This window comes from Phyllobates terribilis, unplaced genomic scaffold (assembly GCF_046119375.1).
Source record: "Phyllobates terribilis strain yellow unplaced genomic scaffold, ASM4611937v1 Scaffold_5__5_contigs__length_657084704, whole genome shotgun sequence".
Taxonomy (NCBI): domain Eukaryota; kingdom Metazoa; phylum Chordata; class Amphibia; order Anura; family Dendrobatidae; genus Phyllobates; species Phyllobates terribilis.
Window position 1 is genome coordinate 254,925,860 of NW_027362765.1, and position 19,670 is coordinate 254,945,529.

At 45.8% G+C, this 19,670-nt stretch overlaps 1 protein-coding gene across 2 annotated transcripts in view; it reads left to right on the forward strand.

The window, feature by feature from the left end:
* The window catches only part of OTOP2 (otopetrin 2), a 92,952-nt gene that overhangs the window by 64,885 nt on the left and 8,397 nt on the right, over window positions 1–19,670 (forward strand). For both annotated transcript variants that reach the window (XM_073684066.1, XM_073684065.1), the window contains 4 exons: window positions 2,420–2,556; window positions 2,670–2,728; window positions 18,187–18,326; window positions 18,402–19,249. In XM_073684066.1, the coding sequence (XP_073540167.1) occupies window positions 2,420–2,556; window positions 2,670–2,728; window positions 18,187–18,326; window positions 18,402–19,249 (1,184 nt within the window). The remainder of the gene's footprint in view (window positions 1–2,419; window positions 2,557–2,669; window positions 2,729–18,186; window positions 18,327–18,401; window positions 19,250–19,670) is intronic.

Here is a 19,670-nt window from a genome sequence, read left to right on the forward strand (position 1 = left end):
CTGGTGGTCACAGCACGTGACAGCGGAGCCTCCGGGCAGGCAAGCAGGCAGGTAGCGGAGAAGCGCTCCCAGGTGAGCGGGCAAGCTGGTCCATAGACAGACTGACCGGAGTTGTAAGGCAGACCGTCGGACCTCAGGCAAGCAGGCAGGTAGCTGGAAATCAGGCAGGATTAGAACAGCAAGCTGGCAGGAATCTGGCAGGTAACTGGCAGGTAACTGGCAACGGGACCTGAGGGCTGAAGCAGAGTAGAACGGTGCAACAACATTGCTCGGGCACCTCCATTTTGGAGGAGGTGCCTTATATATGGTAAAGTCCTCCGGCCATTGGCCGGGGACTCCTTAGGACGGCGCGCGCGGCCCCTTTAAGAGGGAGGGAGGGCGCGCGCGCGCGCCCTAAGCACAGTGGCCGGGAAGGAGCGCGCGCTGCCAGCAGAGCGGGAGAGGGACGCCGGGCACGGAGCAGAGCGGTGAGGGGAACAGCGTCCCTGCCTAGCAGAGGGCAGGAACGCCGGCACTACAGTAATGATTGTGACAGCTCTTTGGTCTTGACCATGGTGGAGAAGTTGGAGTGTGATTGATTGAGTGTGTGGACAGGTGTCTTTTATACAGGTAATGAGTTCAAACAGGTGGAGAGTAGGAGGGCTTCTTAAAGAAAAACTAACAGGTCTGTGAGAGACAGAATTCTTGCTGGTTGGTAAGTGATCAAATACTTATTTCATGCAATAAAATGCAATTTAATTATTTAAAAATCATACAATGTGATTTTATGGTTTTTATTTTTAGATTCTGCCTCTCACAGTTGAAGTGTACCTATGATAAAAATTACAGACCTCTCCATTAGTGATGAGCGCGTATGAATTGTTAACCCTTTTGGCGAGCATGCTCTGGTGCTCGCCGAGTATTTGCGGCATGCTTGGTATCGATGTGTCGCCGAGGCTGCATGTGTCACATCTGTTAAACACCTGTGACACATGCAGGGATAGCCTGTTTGTTAGGCAATCCCTGCATGTGACTCGCCCCCTGGGCCGTGGGGCACCCGGAATCGGGCTTCTATGCGATGCTGGGAGTAGTAGTGGCTACCCGATCCCGTGGCTCAGGGTGGTCAGACCAAATTGTGGCCGTCTATTTATCAGTGTTTTGAATGTCCGACTACGCCACCTGTGGATTGCGGTCAGGGATGACCGCCGCTGCAAGGCAGACCGCTGAGGCTGGTGTTGGTGTGCAGCACAGGGGTAGGACAACTCCCCACGGGAAGAGTGTAGCCTCAGGGCAGTGTAGGTGAATGCTGGGGGTGATAGTGCAGGCCGCAATAGTAAGAGTTCAGAGTCCGCTTCAAACAGTCCAGGGTCTTTATTGCAGATGTTATTACTGACCCACCAGGAGTACCGGTTAGGAGTGGGCCTGGGTATCTGAGAGCATTCGGGCGAGCCCCACTGGTCAGGGTGAGTGTGTAGGCCTACCGTTCACTCTATGCTCTTTCTGACTATCCCCCTCTTCGTGGTGTAATAGCCCACGTCACTGAGCTGGCCATGTACTTTGCCTGTATGGCTTGCGACTCGGGCCTTAGGTACCTTTTGCTTTCTCCTGCTGTACTGGTCCCTATGTGTGGCGGAGCCTCCAGGCTTCTTAGGCCAAGGGACCTGAAATCCCTCGTGGGTTGGTTCTCTGCTGCTGGGCTTGCAACCCTGACAGCCTCAGACCCCAATGTCCGGTGGTGATTCTCTCAGCCAGGACCGGCTCTCGTCGCCTCTGTCCCTGGCTCGCAGTCTCTCCTCTGCCTCACGGACTCCTCAGCTGCTGCTGACCTGTCCCTTCCTCTAAGGAACCCTTCTGGACACTTCAGAAGTGGGTTCTGGTCTCCCTAACCCTGCCCCAGTTCCAGCTTTTATAGGGGCAGCCTGCTCCCCCTACTGGCCTGGGACAGGAGGCGCTGCATACTAATGGTCCCTGACCAGGGAACCTCCCTCCTGCTCTCAGACACAGCCTTTAATATTTGTGGCATCCAGGCCTGGGGTGACACACATGTATCACAGGTATTTAACAGATGTGACACATGCAGCCGCGGCGTCACTTACATCAATGCCGAGCACGCTGCAAATACTCGGCGAGCACCCGAGTGTGCTCGCTGAAAGGGTTAACAATTCATACTCGCTCATCACTACTCTCCATTCTTTGTAGGTGGAGAAACTTGAAAATCGGCAGTGTATTAAAAACTTATTTTCCCATACAGTAGCTATAAGGTTTATTTTTAGAACAAGCATTTTAAAATTCAGTGATAACTATGTGATCCATATGGTATTAATATATTTAAAAATAATTTGTAAAATAGTCGACTCCTTTCAACAATCTTAAATTGCAAAATTGATTTACATGCTATTCAATAAAGGTAATTAAGGTCACTGTGTACTTCTTCCGACAGGTGGCTTGGTGTTCTTTGGGATCTGCAGTCTGGTTCTTGATGTATTTAAGATTGGATATTATATTAGTTATATTGATTGTGAGTCTCCAATCAAGCTGATTCACCCCATGGTGCAGAGCGCATTCATAATCCTTCAGGTAAAAGCTCCATCTAGATGCAGATGGAATGTCTTCCTTGATTTCTAGCAATTTTATTTAGGCTTTAGTCATTTTAAATTAAGTAACCAACAGTACTCACCTCTGCTTTTCAGACATATTTTCTCTGGGTCTCCAGCAAACACTGTGTACAGATTCATACCAACATTTCCAGGTGAGTCGATGGATAGATTTTCTTTCTATAGTGTTATTCTGAATTTTTATGAATTTCAGATAATATTCCCCTTTATTGCTTTGTTTGCCTGTCATAAGTTTACCTATGAAACCTGTAAGGCTGTGTCCACAATCAAGCTATAGCAGTGCTTTGGACGGAGCATATTTTTGCTGCGTCCGATCCCCCATGTAAATCCGTATGTGTTCGTTGAACACATGCTGAGTTACTGCACCGTATCCATTCTATTGTGGAAATTTCTGTGGAAATTGACATGCTGTGTCTTGTAATGCCGCGCCGTCATTGAGTTTACGCGGCAGCAAATAGAAGCGCAGTGGCATGGAATTTCTATAAATCCCATCCACTGTGCTTCTACTGTACAACTCAGCGGTATGGACACAGCGCAGGTGAGCTCTGCCACTACGGATCGTGGGCACATACCCTAATGGGTTCTTAGTTGGTGGTGTGCCCCTGCTTGTGGATGTACTTGGTGGTACGGTAGTCCCCTTTTAGAGATGGTGGAACAATGCAGGTAAACAGATGTCAATTCAACAACTTTGCTCACAATGAAGCAATGAGCTTGATGGTTGCAAACAATGGCGTAACTTGAAACTTATGGGTCCCAATGCAAAAGTTCCAATGGGACACCAAATATTGCAAGTCTTTAATACTTTTAGGGCCCCCCTTGGTGAGATTGCAACCCCTGCACCTATTGAATTTATGCCCCTGGTTACAAAGTCTTACATGAAGCAACAGCTTGGCTTCAACAATGGTAGATACTTTATTATAAAGAATGGTGAGCTGACACTTGCAACACTTTACTGACATAGACTGCTGACAACCTGGTCAGCAGCTCTTCCTCCTTTCTGCCACAGCACCTGCGTAATTGGCAATGCAGCTTTTCACACACTCAGTGTCAGGGGCGGACACTGACTGCTTGGGGCCCCTGTGCAAGAAATGTGTCTGTGCCCCCCACCTTTTATGGCGACAAAGCTACAGATGTATATATAGCCACACACACATATATACCTCTTACATAGCCTCCTTTATTATGTATATTGCCATCACTTATTACACAGTGCCCTCTCTTGTTATGTACAGCACCATCCCTTACATTATTATTATTTATTATTATAGCGCCATTTATTCCATGGCACTTTACATGTGAAAAAGGGGTATACATACAAGAACAATTACAATAATCTTGAACACAATGTAGCGGCGACTGGTACAGGAGGAGCGAGGACCCTGCCCGTGAGGGCTCACAGTCTACAAGGGATGGGTGAGGATACAGTAGGTGAGGGTAGAGCTGGTCGTGCAGCGGTATTGGTGGAGTGGTGGTTACTGCATGTTGTAGGCTTGTCGGAAGACGTGGGTCTTCAGGCTCTTTTTGAAGGTTTCCACGGTCGACGAGAGTCTGATGTGTTGGGGTAAAGAGTTCCAGAGTAGGGGGGAAGCACGGGAGAAATTTGTATGCGATTGTGGGAGGAGGAGATTAGAGGGGAGTAGAGAAGGAGATCTTGTGAGGATCGGAGGTTGCGTGCGGGTATGTAGCGGGAGACTAGGTCAGAGATATATGGAGTAGAGAGGTTGTGAATGGCTTTGTATGTCATGGTTAGGGTTTTGAACGGGAGTCTCTGGGCAATGGGGAGCCAGTGAAGAGAATGACAGAGAGGAGAGGCCGGGGAATAGCGGGGGGAAAGTTGTATTAGTCGGGCAGCAGAGTTTAGGATGGATTTGAGGGGTGCGAGAGTGTTGGAAGGGAGGCCACAGAGCAGGAGGTTGCAGTAGTCAAGGCGGGAGATGATGAGGGCGTGCACTAGTGTTTTTGCAGATTCATGGTTGAGGAATGTGCGGATCCAGGAGATATTTTTGAATTGGAGTCGGCAGGAAGTGGAAAAGGCTTGGATATGTGGTTTGAAAGAGAGTTCAGAGTCCAGGGTTACCCCAAGGCAGCGAGCCTGAAGGACTGGGGAGAGTGGGCAGCCATTGACGTTGTTAGATAGGTCAGTTGGGGGGGTTGAATGAGATGGCGGAAAGATGATGAATTCTGTTTTGTCCATGTTAAGTTTTAGAACTCTAGCAGAGAAGAAGGATGAAATAGCAGACAGACATTGTGGGATTTTGGTTAGTAAGGAGGTGATATCGGGTCCAGAGAGGTAGATCTGTGTGTAATCAGCATAGAGGTGATAATGAAAGCCATGAGACTCTATGAGCTGTCCCAGGCCTAAGGTGTAGATGGAGAAGAGCAGGGGTCCTAGAACTGAACCTTGGGGAACACTGACAGATAGGGGGCGAGATGAGGAGGTGGTCTGTGAGTGAGAGACACTGAATGTCCTGTCTGTTAGGTATGAGGAGATCCAGGATAGGGCCAAGTCTGTGATGCCGAGAGATGAGAGAGTTTTTAGCAAGAGGGAATGGTCCACTGTGTCGAAGGCAGATGACAGGTCTAGGAGGAGGAGGACAGAGTAGTGTCGCTTAGATTTGGCGGTTAGTAGGTCGTTGGTGACTTTAGTCAGTGCAGTTTCAGTAGAATGGTGCGGTCGGAAACCAGATTGTAGGCGGTCGAAGAGGGAGTAGGAGGAGAGGTGGGAGGACAGCTCAGAATGGACATGTTGTTCCAGTAGTTTTGAGGCATAGGGGAGAAGTGATATGGGGCGATAGCTATACAGAGAGGATGTATCAAGGGAGGGCTTTTTGAGGATTGATGTGATTGAGGCATGTTTGAAGCATGAGGGAAAGACACGAGTTGTTAGTGACAGGTTGAAGAGGTGGGCTAGTGGTGGGATGAAGATAGTGGTAAGGTTTGAGATGAGGTGGGACGGGATTGGGTCAAGTTTAGAGGTGGTGGGGTGTGATTTGGAGAGTAAAGAGGAAAGTTGATCTTCCATAATGGTGGAGAATGTGGTTTTGGAGGAGGAGGGTTGAGTAGGAGTGGGGAGGGGCTGTGGGGGCTTTAGGCAAAAGCTTTGTCTGATGGTGTCAATCTTCTGCTTGAAGAATGAGGCAAAGTCTTCGGCTGAAATAAGGAGAGGGAGGAGGCACTGGGGGACGGAGGAGAGAATTGAAGGTGTTGAATAGTTGTTTGGGGTTGTGAGACAGGGAGGATATGAGAGATGAGATTATTGGATAATGGATTATTTATAGAGCCCTGTTCTTTATTACATAGCGTCCTCTCTTGTTAGATATATCATGCAATAACTGCTAATGGAGCAGGGGAAAACCTATTTTCTGATGGAGGAGCTGATGGACTGGTCTTCTGGTCACCGGCTGCTCCATCAGCAGCCATTTTATATCTAACAAGAGACGACTATGTAATAAAGAGAGGGCGCTGTGACTGACAAAAATAACAAGAATACGCTATGTAAGGGACAGCACTGTACATAACAGCAGAGGAAGCTATATAAGTGACGGCACCATATATAGCTAGAGAGGATGGTAGGTAATAAGGGGCGGTGTTATACATAATAAAAGAGGAAACTATGTAACTAAGGATGGCGCTGTACATAATAAGTGAGTACACTATTTACTAAGGGACTGAGCTATACATAATAAGGTTACATTCCTGCATCTGTGTGCAGTATCGGTGTGCTGCCCGCTTTTACAGACGCATTGAGCATGTCCTATTCTAATCCTTTAAATCAGATCAGAACAGGACATTATCTGACCTTCACAGATCTCATTCTCAGATCCGTGATTTTCATGTGTGTGTGAATGGATCTATAAAACTCTATGAGTCTGTGGACCATCCAATAAAAAAATCTGGCGGCTCACGGACATTTCACACAAATGTGAGAATGCAGCCTAAGGGATTTTACAGAAAACATTATCACTCCAAGTCACACACTGCAGATACAGAATAATATTTACATCCAGGCACTTACCTCTGACGTCTCATCTGACGAGCTCAAAGAACACTGGATTTTGGCTGTTGGAGCTGAAAAGAGGACATCGGTAAACCAGGGGAGGAGTCCTGAGGAGATAATTTGCATATTCCCACTGCATTTTGGGGTAAGTGAAGAGTCTCCGCGAGCTCAAAGAACACTGGATTTTGGCTGTTGGAGCTGAAAAGAGGACATCGGTAAACCGCGCGCCGGTAGGCGCGCGCATTTTGAAGCTTTTTTCTTAAGCTTTTTTTCACTGTTTTCAGAACATTAACAATAAGAACATGAAAGAGTCCAGGAGCCATTTGGTGAGCTGCATATCCTGCTACATGTTCACAGACTTGCCAGTGGAAAAGCCAAACTTCACATGCCAGAAATGCAAGCTTGTGTCCCTGTTGGAGGAAAAGTTGCGAAATCTAGAAGAGAGGTTAACTACCTTGAAAATCATTAAGGAAGGTGAAGAGTTCTTAGACAGAGCAGAATTATCTCTTCATGATTCAGAAAGAGAAGAAATTCGAACTGCACCTGACGAAACAGAGGAATGGAAGCATGTGACCCACAGAAGCAGGAGGATCGAGAGGCAGTCAGCACCCATACTGCTCAGGAACCAGTACCAGGCTCTCACGCAGGAGAACCATGAAGAAATACAGCAAAATAAGACTTTGCCAGCAATGAATAACCTTGTAAGCCCTCAGAATCCTCCTGGATGGAGAAAGAAGAATGTTGTGAAGAAAAAACGGAGAGTGGTGGTCATGGGGGATTCCCTGTTAAGAGGAACAGAGGCCGCTATCTGCAGACCAGACATAACCTCAAGAGAAATGTGCTGTCTTCCAGGAGCAAAAATTAAAGATGTGTCTGACAGGATATCAAGACTCTTCAGACCTACAGATCACTACCCATTCCTGCTAATACATGTGGGGACAAATGACACCGCAAGAAAGGACCTGGAAACCATCTGCAGTGACTTTGAAGACTTAGGCAAGAAAGTGAAAGAATTAGGAGCGCAGGTGGTCTTCTCATCCATCCTCCCAGTGGATGGCCATGGAACAATGAGGTGGAATAAGATTCTACAGGTGAACAACTGGCTACGTCGATGGTGCCGTCAACAAGGATTTGGATTTCTGGATCACGGAATGAATTACCTATACGATGGACTACTTGCTAGAGATGGGGTGCACCTTACGAAGACTGGAAAACATGTATTTGGAAGTCGCCTTGCTACACTCATCAGAAGAGCTTTAAACTAGAACAATGTGGGAAGGGAAGCAAAAGGCCAGAAAAAGCCATACAGCTGACAAATACTATTGAGATCTCTGCTACTGGAAGTGGAAAGGAAGAACAAAGACAAAACAATTTAAATAATAAAAATATGGGAGGAAGAGAAACCAATCACAAACTAAAATGTTTTTATACAAATGCACAAAGCATGGGCAACAAACAAGGAGAATTGGAACTACTAATGCAGGAAAAGAAATATGATGTCATTGGAATCACTGAAACTTGGTGGGACGATACACATGATTGGAATAAAAGGCTAAAAGGATACAACTTATTTGCAAGAAACAGACTTGATAAACGAGGAGGAGGTGTTGCATTGTATGTTAGAAAAGCGTATATCTGCACAGAGATTGAAGCTTCAGAGACTGGGAGTTCTGTGGAAACTGTTTGGGTAAGAATACAAGGAGAGAACAACGGAAAGGACACCATTGTAGGCATTTACTACAGGCCACCTGGGCAAGCTGAAGATATGGATGAACTCTTTATGTATCAAATGACCAAGTTCTCCAAAAAATATGACGTAGTGGTCATGGGAGATTTCAACTATCCAGACATTTGTTGGGAATCTCTCTCAAGTAAAACTAACAGGTCAAGCAAATTCTTATCCTCTCTTGATGACAACTTTATCTTCCAAAAGGTAGGGGAGAAAACAAGGGGATCTGCTACTTTGGATCTAATCCTTATAAACAGGGAGGAAATGGTTGAGGAGGTAAAGGTGGCTGGGACCCTAGGAGGCAGCGATCATGCTATTATAGAATTTTGGATAACTAGAGGAGGAAGACATGTGAAGACTCAAACTTCAAGGTTAGATTTTAGAAAGGCAGATTTTAAGAGACTCAGAAAGAGAATAGGAGGGATCCAATGGCTGGATGTCCTTAAGGACAAAAATGTCCAGGAAGGATGGGAAATTTTTAAAAATGAGATTCTCAAAGCACAATCGTTAACAATCCCAAAAAGTAGGAAGAATGGGAAGCATTTAAGGAAACCAGGATGGATGAACACAGAACTTAAACACATGCTAAAAAGAAAGAAAGAAAGAAATGTTTATTAAATGGAAAGAGGGAGGCATATCTAAAGAAGATTATAATGCAGTCTGCAGATCCTGCAGGGCACGTATCAGGTTAGCTAAAGCTGACAATGAATTAAGGCTTGCAAGAGATGTCAAAAGCAATAAAAAAGGATTTTGGGGGTATGTCAAAAGTAAAAGAAAAGTCAAAGATGCTATAGGATTTTTACAGGATGAAAATGGAGAAATGGTAAGAGAGGATGTTGAGAAGGCCGAACTTTTTAATTCCTATTTTGCATCTGTTTTCTCTCAGAAAGAAAATGTAACATCAACTGATATTCACTGTCCTTTTAAAGGAATAGAGGAATCCAAGTTATCTGTAAACAGAAAGATTGTGAGGGAATATTTAGCTAACATAAATGAGTTCAAGTCTCCAGGTCCAGATGAATTACACCCCAGAGTACTGAAGGAGATCGTAGAAGAAATTTTAGAACCACTCTCCATAATCTTTGAAAATTCTTGGAGAACAGGAGAAGTCCCAGAAGACTGGAGAAGAGCAAATGTTGTTCCTATCTTCAAAAAGGGGAAGAAGGTGGACCCTGGGAACTATAGGCCGGTGAGTCTGACTTCTATACCAGGAAAGATCTTTGAACAAATTATTAAACAACATGTATGTAAGTACATGGATAAGAATGAAGTGATTAACCAGAGTCAGCATGGGTTTGTAACTAACAAGTCATGTCAGACTAACTTAATTTCCTTCTATGACAGAATCACTGACTGGGTGGATCAGGGAAATGCTGTAGATATAGTATATCTTGACTTCAGCAAAGCATTTGACAAAGTATCTCACACCATCCTTATTGAAAAAATGACCAAGTATGCAATGGACCAGGCAACTGTTAGGTGGATTCATAACTGGCTTAGTGATCGGACTCAAAGGGTGGTTGTAAATGGCTTCACATCCAGCTGGATGAATGTCTCAAGTGGGGTACCACAGGGCTCCGTCCTGGGACCTGTATTTTTCAACATCTTTATCAATGATTTAGATGAAGGAATTGAGGGTAAACTGATTAAATTTGCTGATGACACAAAGCTAGGAGGGATAGCTAATACTAGAGAAGAGAGAGAGAGGATTCAAAAAGACCTAAATAAACTGGAGCAGTGGGCAGCAACCAACAGAATGGTTTTTAACAGGGAAAAATGCAAAGTACTACATCTGGGCAATAAAAATGAAAAAAGCATATACAGAATGGGAGGAATAGAGCTAAGCAACAGTACATGTGAAAAAGACTTAGGTATACTAATAGATCATAGACTGAACATGAGTCAACAGTGTGATGCAGCAGCAAAAAAGGCAAATACAATTCTGGGATGTATTAACAGAAGCATACAGTCTAGATCACGTGAAGTCATTATCAGTCTTTACTCCTCTTTGGTCAGACCTCATCTGGAATACTGTGTACAGTTTTGGGCACCACATTTTAAAAAAGACATAGACAAACTGGAGCAAGTTCAGAGAAGAGCGACCAGAATGGTGACTGGTCTGCAAACCATGTCCTATGAGGAACGGTTGCAGGATTTGGGAATGTTTAGCTTGCAAAAAAGAAGACTGAGAGGAGACTTAATAGCTGTCTACAAATATGTCAAGGGCTGTCACATTGTAGAAGGATCATCTTTATTCTCATTTGCACAAGGAAAGACTAGAAGCAATGGGATGAAACTAAATGGGAGGAGACACAGATTAGATATTAGAAAAAACTTTTTGACAGTTAGGGTGATTAATGAGTGGAACAGGCTGCCACGAGAGGTGGTGAGTTCCCCTTCAATGGACGTCTTCAAACAGAGGCTGGACAGACATCTGTCTGAGATGATCTAGTGAATCCTGCTTTGAGCAGGGGGTTGGACCAGATGACCCAGGAGGTCCCTTCCAACTCTACCATTCTATGATTCTATGATCAGTCAGTTTCTGCTGCTTCTTCTCCATCTGGTCAGAACTTCATGTAGACATCTCCCAGCCACAACTCGTCTTGTCACGATGATCAGTGCAGCCCTAAAAATAACAAGGTCACATATATTTAGGACGTTTAGGACGGCATATCTCCCCTTGCTATTCCCTTGGTAGTCATTATGTAAGTAATCTCTTTTGAGGTGTACACATTACTTTTGTGCTTTTATTTCTATGCATCCACCTGACAGGTCTTGTTGTTAGCACTTGCTAAATGGGATGCATAAGATGTAATTACAATTATTGCACTACCTTTGTTCTTCTGGTACACCTGCAAGTGTATTTTTGTATGCACTAATCTCTTTATGCACTTTTTCACTTTATATATTTATTTATAATTTGACTTAGGGTGTATGTATATATATATATATATATATATATATATATATATATATATATATAAATTTACATATTTTGATACTGTTTCAGGCACATTTGCACTTTACTTATCTGCAGGTTGTACTATTTACCGATATTAAATTATCAAATTATTATATCATTATTAGCCCCTTTCTTTTAGGAATTGTGCACAATATTTATTAGTTGTAATATACCTTTTGACCCTTTTTGATATAGGGCCCCCCCACCACTGTATTTGTTTAGCTAAGGGAATATGTTTGTTATGTATTCTGAGGGCACCTGTTTTTTAATCCTGTTTCTATTTTAAACTGTTGAAATAAATAATAATTAATTTTTATGTGTCTTTCTATTTTTTCTTCCATTTAAACCAAGGCGCATATGGCCTAGGTTTCTTTGAAGGTCACATATATTGTATACATACATGTCTCCCCCGCACTGCGCCCCTGAATACAGATGTATACCCCACTATTAATATACTATTAGCCACTTAGTAATCAAAATATAAAGTGATAAGCAACACTGTGCCCCCCCATTAACTATAATCTCCACCAGCCAATAATATAAATTATTCAGTCTCTGTGACTCTCTCCAATTAACTTTAACGCTATGTGCACATGGAAAATATACAAGGTTTTTCAGTACAAGCAAAGTGAAACCCCCATCAATGCTCTCTACCAGCACTCCCGTCATTGCTCTGTCCCAGCACCCCCATCATTGCTCTCTCCCAGCACCCCCATCATTGCTCTCTCCCAGCACCCCCGTCATTGCTCTCCTCAGCCCCATCATGGCTCTCCCCATCCCCATCATTGCTCTCCCCATCCCCATCATTGCTCTTCCCATCCTCATCATTGCTCTCCCCATCCCCACCATTCTCGTCATTGCTCTCCCCGTCCCCACCATTGCTCTCCCCGTCCCCACCATTGCTCTTCCCAGCCCCATCATTGCTCACCCCAGCCCCATCATTGCTCATCCCAGCCTCATCATTCCTCACTTCAGCCCCATCATTGCTCTACCCAGCCCCATCATTGCTCTCCCCATCCCCATCATTGCTCCCCCCAGCCCCATCATTTATCTCCCCATCCCCATCATTTCTCTCCCCATCCCCATCATTGCTCACCCCAGCCCCATCATTGCTCTCCCGAACCTCATCATTGCTCTCCTCAGCCCCATCATTGCTCTCCCCAACTCCATCATTGCTCACTCCAGACCCATCATTGCTTTTCCCAGCCCCATCATTGCTCTTCCCAGCCCCATCATTGCTCTTTCCAGCCCCGTCATTGCTCTCCCCAGCCCCATCATTGCTCTCCCCAGCCCCATCATTGCTCTCCCCATCTCCATCATTGCTCTCCCCTTCCCCATCATTGCTCTCCCCAGCTCCGTCATTGCTCACCCCAGCCCTATCATTTTTTTCCCTATCTCCATCATTGCTCAGCCCAGCCCCATCATTGGTCTCCCCAGCCCCATCACTGCTCACCCCAGCCCCATCATTGCTTACCCCAGCCCCATCATTTCTCTCCCCAGCCCCATCATTGGTCTCCCCAGCCCCATCACTGCTCAGCCCAGCCCCATCATTGCTCTCCCCAGCCCCATCATTGCTCACCCCAGCCCCATCATTTCTCTCCCCAGCCCCATCATTGGTCTCCCCAGTCCCATCATTGCTCTCCCCATCCCCATCATTGCTCTCCCCAGACCCGTCATTGCTCTCCCCATCCCCTCATTTCTCTCCCCATCATTGCTCACCCAAGCCCCATCACTGCTCACCCCAGCCCCATCATTGCTTTCCCAAGCCCCCTCATTGATCTCCCCAGACCCATCATTGCTCTCTCCAGCCCCATCATTGCTCTCCCCAGCCCCATCATTGCTCACCCCAGCCCCATCATTGCTCACCCCAGCCCCATCATTGCTCAACCCAACCTCATCATTATTCTCCCCAGCCCCATCATTGCTCTTCCCATCCTCATCATTGCTCTCCCCATCCACACCATTACTCTTACCAGCCCCATAATTGCTCACCCCAGCCCCATCATTGCTCTTCCCAGCCCCATCATTGCTCTTCCCATCCCATCATTGCTCTCTCTAGCCCCATCATTGCTCTCCCCAGCCCCAACATTGCTCACCCCAGCACCATCATTGCTCTTCCCAGCCCCATCATTGCTCTTCCCATCCCCATCATTGCTCTATCTAGCCTCATCATTTCTCTCCCCAGCCCCATCATTGCTCTCCCCAGCCCCATCATTGCTCTTCCCAGCCCCATCATTGCTCTTCTCATCCCCATCATTGCTCTCTCTAGCCCCATCATTGCTCACCCCAACCCCATCATTGCTCACCCCAGACCCATCATTGCTCACCCCAGTCCCGTCATTGCTCTCCCCAACCCCATCATTGCTCTCTCCAGCCCCATCATTGCTCTTCCCATCCCCATCATTTCTCTCCCCAGCCCCATCATTGGTCTCCCCAGTCACATCATTGGTCTCTCCATCCCCATCATTGCTCTCCCCAGCCCCATCACTGCTCACCCCAGCCCCATCATTGCTCTCCCCAGCCCCATCATTGCTCACCTCAGCCCCATCATTTCTCTCCCCAGCCCCATCATTGGTCTCCCCGGTCACATCATTGCTCTCTCCATCCCCATCATTGCTCTCCCCAGACCCATCATTGCTCTCCACATCCCCTCATTTCTCTCCCCATCATTGCTTACCCCAGCCCCATCACTGCTCACCCCAGCCCCACCATTGCTTTCCCCAGCCCCCTCATTGATCTCCCCAGCCCCATCATTGTTCTCTCCAGTCCCATCATTGCTCTCCCCAGCCCCATCATTGCTCACCCCAGCCCCATCATTGCTCACCCCAGCCCCATCATTTCTCTCCCCATCCCCATCATTGCTCACTCCAGCCCCATCATTGCTCAACCCAACCTCATCATTGTTCTCCCCATCCCCACCATCCTCATCATTGCTCTCCCCGTCCCCACCATTGCTCTTACCAGCCCCATAATTGCTCACCCCAGCCCCATCATTGCTCACTTCAGCCCCATCATTGCTCTTCCCAGCCCCATCATTGCTCTTCCCATCCCCATCATTGCTCACCCCTGCACCATCATTGCTCTTCCCAGCCCCATCATTGCTCTTCCCATCCCCATCATTGCTCTCTCTAGCCTCATCATTGCTCTCCCCAGCCCCATCATTGCTCTCCCAAGCCCCATCACTGCTCTTCCCAGCCCCATCATTGCTGTTCCCATCCCCATCATTGCTCTCTCTAGTCCCATCATTGCTCACCCCAGCCCCATCATTGCTCACCCCAGCCCCATCATTGCTCATCCCAGCCCCGTCATTGCTCTCCCCAACCCCATCATTGCTCTCTCCAGCCCCATCATTGCTCTCCCCAGCCCCATCATTGCTCTCCCCAGCCCCATCATTGCACTTCCCAGCCCCATCATTGCTCTCTCCAGCCCCATCATTGCTCTCCCCATCCCCATCACTGCTCTCCCCATCCCCATCATTGCTCTCCCCATCATTTCTCTCCCTATCCCCATCATTGCTCTCCCCAGCCCCCTCATTGATCTCCCCAGCCCCATCATTGCTCACCCCAGCTCCATCATTTCTCTCCCCATCCCCATCATTGTTCACCCCAGCCCCATCATTGCTCACCCCAGCCCCATCATTGCTCTCCCCAGCCCCATCACTGCTCACCCCAGCCCCATCACTGCTCAACCCAGCCCCATCATTGCTCTCCCCCACCTCCCCTCATTCTCCTGTTCTTCTCCCAGCATTTTAGTATATAAAAAAATACACACAATTTACCTCTCAGCCCGCTCCCCTGCAGCATCCTCCTCATCTCCGGTAACTTTCTCCCTGACACAGGCCTGCGCTGCATGATGACATCATCAAGAAGTGAGGGCCTGTGTCAGGGAGGAAGAGCCGGGCAGGAAGCAGAGGTGAGGACGGATCCCTGCAGTTCCGCTCCGCTGCCATTTTCCTCTTGTCAGCAGTGGAGCTGCAGGGATAGCTCCCTGCCCGCCACATATGATGAGGGCAATCTGGCCATGGGACCCCCGGAGCCTGAGGCTCCGAGAAGCAGGCCAGATTGCCCTTATCATTAGCCGTCCGGCAAGGTCCCCCCTGCACCGCCGGACCCAGGTGTAGTTGCACCAGCTGGACAGGCGGTAGGTCCGCCCCTGCTCAATGTGCTGGTCACAGCCCGTTGCACAGTTCTCCACACTCAGATGTTCTTTCCTCTCCATACACAAGAATCAGCTTTCATGCTCGCCCTAATGTGGCTAACTCCTCACTTAAACTGATGTCTGCTAGCTATCTCACAAGTCTTTTTCTGCTGCTAAACAGCTCTCTTCTGTCTGTCTGAAATCGGTTATACATGTGTGACCTCTACTGGTAGGAAACAGGAATCTTTATGCTCTGTGATACTCTGTCTAAGGGCATGGAAACAATTATGGTTCTAATCCCTCACTGCCTCCTGACCCAGCATTGTCACCATAAACTTAATGCACAACTTAAAGGACATAGGTTAAAACCACTGCACATTATGAGTGGCTCCTCAGTCTTCACTGATACCCAGTAGCACCCTGCTTAGGCTTTACTTACAGGGGTTATCCAGGTTTGGCACAGAAGTCTGTAGTCAGTCTATGTTACTGCAGACTTGTGAATCCTCACAGCATGTATAGCACGCTGTCAGGATACTCCAGTGCCGCCGCCAGGACTTGAGCGCCATTGCTCAATACAAGTCAATTGAGTGAGTGCAATGCACATTCAGTTAGAGTGTGGCCAGAAGTATGCACATCACATACTTGCATTCACATGACCACTCAGTCTCGCCACCAACACCAGAGAATCCTGACAGCGTGTGGGCTGTGAGAAGTCACTGGTCTGCAGTCACTTACATAGTCTGCAGGCTTTCGTGCCAAACCTGGACAACCCTCTTTAATCTGTGGCATTTTTCCCATTTTAATTATTGGCTCTGAGTCTCTGACATCACCATTCACTTACATTACTCAAACAGCGTTTCCCACCACATTTGTTGCCAAATAGTTCTATATCTGTCTCAATTCAGTCACAATACCAATAAAATAAATGGCAATAATAAGAATAAACACTATGCATTGTGCACTTTGTAGAAAAATGTGTAATACTAGCTAGCAGCAGCACATCGCTGGTGACATGCAGCATGTGGCGCATAAAATAATGACGCTCACAAAAAAAGATTGCACATAAGGTCATGCGCAGAGTAATAAGGAAACTTGGGGAACCAAGGTTTTTTTCACAACAGCAACCTCCTGTACAATTCATAACATAACTGTGGGGTTTAGGTGACATCAGACAGTAAGCTTGTTCATTATTATCCTCCGATGTGAACATTGCTGCGATCACCTGATATACGAGGAAAATGCTTGTTTGTATGGTGATTGAAGTTTTCATGCAAATATAAAAATCATCGTTATCAGCAGCACATCACCCAATGTATTCAGGGTCTGTGCTACCGATAACATGGGGCTCTATGGGGACAAAACGATTGTATTAAATATCATTCTGTTCTCATCAGCACTTGTTGATCCGGCTGCAGCCCGGACGTCCTCTTCTTGTTCAAGCCGTACATAGGCGGGGACAGTGACGCCAGCGCTGATTGGGCGCCGGCATCACAACAACAGCACAGGAGCCCCAGGACCACGAGTGTTGACACCGGCGCCGGCACAAGAGGTGAGTATAGTTTTTTTTTATTTTATCGGGGTGAAACATTCAGTTCAAGAAGGGGTTGTCCTAGTAGTGGACAACCCCTTTAAATGCCCCTCTCAGTGATTGACAGCAGCATTTAAGAGGTTAACAGCAGCAATTCACAAACAGATCGCTGTTAGGTAATATAGCTGGCATCTGTACTCTGCGGAACGGGCTCTACCTCTGAGCCTGCTCCAAAGTACCTGATACACTCCATGATGTAAATATTCATTATGACTGAGTTAATATTTGCCCATTTAAATATATATATGCTACTGGGTGACTCAAGGCTGATAGCTGTGGACTGACTGTTAAAATGTAAATGTTTATACATATCATTCTTAATGGTGGACTAGATGCTGGATAAACATTGCTTTTTTATGCCATTTTTCTTTTTTCTTTACCTCAAACTGTGCCCTGTGTGGCTGTATGTTTGTCACAGGAAGTGAACAAATTACAGCCCATTGAAGGAAGGGACAGGGATGACTGGCTGGCGTTAAAATTGATCTGTACTTTAAAAAAACTTTGCATAAATCAGTATAAGAAATTTTGCAATATATCATATCAGAGAAATCGGCTTCCTTCCCCAGTAATCAGCCACATCTTCCCCTTCCCCCTGCCTCCAAAACTTGTCATCCTCTCTGAAAAAACATCTCACATTGATCTTGCAAGACTGACTAAAGGATTACAAGTGTCATGTGAAATACTATGGGGATATTAGAAGAGAGGAGCAGGGAGAGGAAACAGGCAGAGAGACAGAAACATTGTGCAGAGCTTTCTAACAAGTGTTTTACCTCACACAAGGACTTGATTCAGATCAGGACAGCTCAGCATTGCTGTATAATTTCACCTATGTTCCTGCTGCTTGTTTCTGTGTGCTAAAAAATGAATGAAGAGCAGGAATATACAGTATTTCTGTGTGCTGTGCTGTGTATAGCAGAAATCACTGCAGCTTGTCTCTTTCCCCCAGCTGCAGAGCATGCAGTGTGGAAAACTGATGAAAATTGACAATACAAATTATATATTGGCTGGAAATAGTCTAAATTCTCATGTACACACACACAACAGCTCAATCTGAAAGTTACTTGAACATACCCTAACCTTTTAAATCACATTTATTTATAATACAATATTTCTCAATATCTTCTAAAATGCCTTTTAATATGATACTAATGTAAAGTAACTATATTTTATACTCCTCAGGTATGGTCTGATGTTAGTGCTGATTACAAATCTCAGTATATGGATGGCTGCTGTGACTGATGAGTCTGTACATGAGACGCGAAGCCTGGATATAGATTTAAAAGAAGAAACCAGTACAACAGGATACCATGATCATCGAGGTATAAAACAAGAACATGAGAAAACAATCAGAACAAGTCTTTATCTTCACATTAACATTTTCTGTATTTTTTTAGATGCAGGTGGAGCACACGGACATACTTGCCGCTGCAGTAATCATTTGTGCCACATCTTCCAGACCGGATATTATTACCTCTACCCATTTAACATAGAATATAGCCTCTTCGCATCAGCTATGACATATGTTATGTGGAAAAACGTTGGCCGTGAGATGGATGACAACATGCCATGCCACCCTCGCCTTAGCCCTTGTTTCTGCTTTAATAGTGTCTTTGTGGGACTCTTGCTTGGAGGAATAGTTTTTCTTGGTGGCATTGTGGCTCTTGTTACATACAAAGTACAAGTCAATATTCGAGATAAAAGCTACCAGGCCCATATTATGTTTTATTCATTCAATGTGGTTGTCCTCAGTATTATGTCTATGGGCTCACTCACAGGCTCTATCATTTACCGGTTTGATAAGAGGGACATGGATGGCCACAAGAATCCAACTCGCACTTTAGATGTGACTTTGCTACTTGGAGCAGCACTTGGTCAATACTGTATTTCATATTACTCCATAGTGGCTATGGTGGCTACAACCCCTGGAGAGCTGCTAAATGCGTTGAATCTGATGTACTCATTGCTCATGATTGTGCAGCTTACATTGCAGAATACCTTTATAATTGAAGGGCTGCATAGAGAACCTTTCAGAGATTCCCCTCTGGATCCACATAAAGAACTTGTTTACACCAATGAATCTGTTGCACCTAGCTTACCAGAGGAAACACCTCCAGAGCCCCCAGTCCCATTTGGAACAAGTACCGAAAATAGTCAAATGCCAATGGAACATATCCGCCCATGGAATTTAAAAAGAAGACTCGTCCAGGAAATTTCCCTTTTTCTGCTCCTATGTAACATTATAGTAAGTATTTATCACATATATATATATATATATATATATATATATATATATATATATATACAGTACAGGCCAAAAGTTTGGACACACCTTCTCATTTAAAGATTTTTCTGTATTTTCCTGGCTCTGAAAATTGTACATTCACACTGAAGGCATCAAAACTATGAGTTAACACATGTGGAATTATATACTTAACAAAAAAGTGTGAAACAACTGAAAATATGTCTTATATTCTAGGTTCTTCAAAGTAGCCACCTTTTGCTTTGATGACTGCTTTGCATACTCTTGGCATTCTCTTGATGAGCTGCAAGAGGTAGTCACCAGAAATGGTTTTCACTTCACAGGTGTGCCCTTTCAGGTTTAATAAGTGGGATTTCTTGCCTTATAAATGGGGTTGGGACGATCAGTTGTGTTGTGCAGAAGT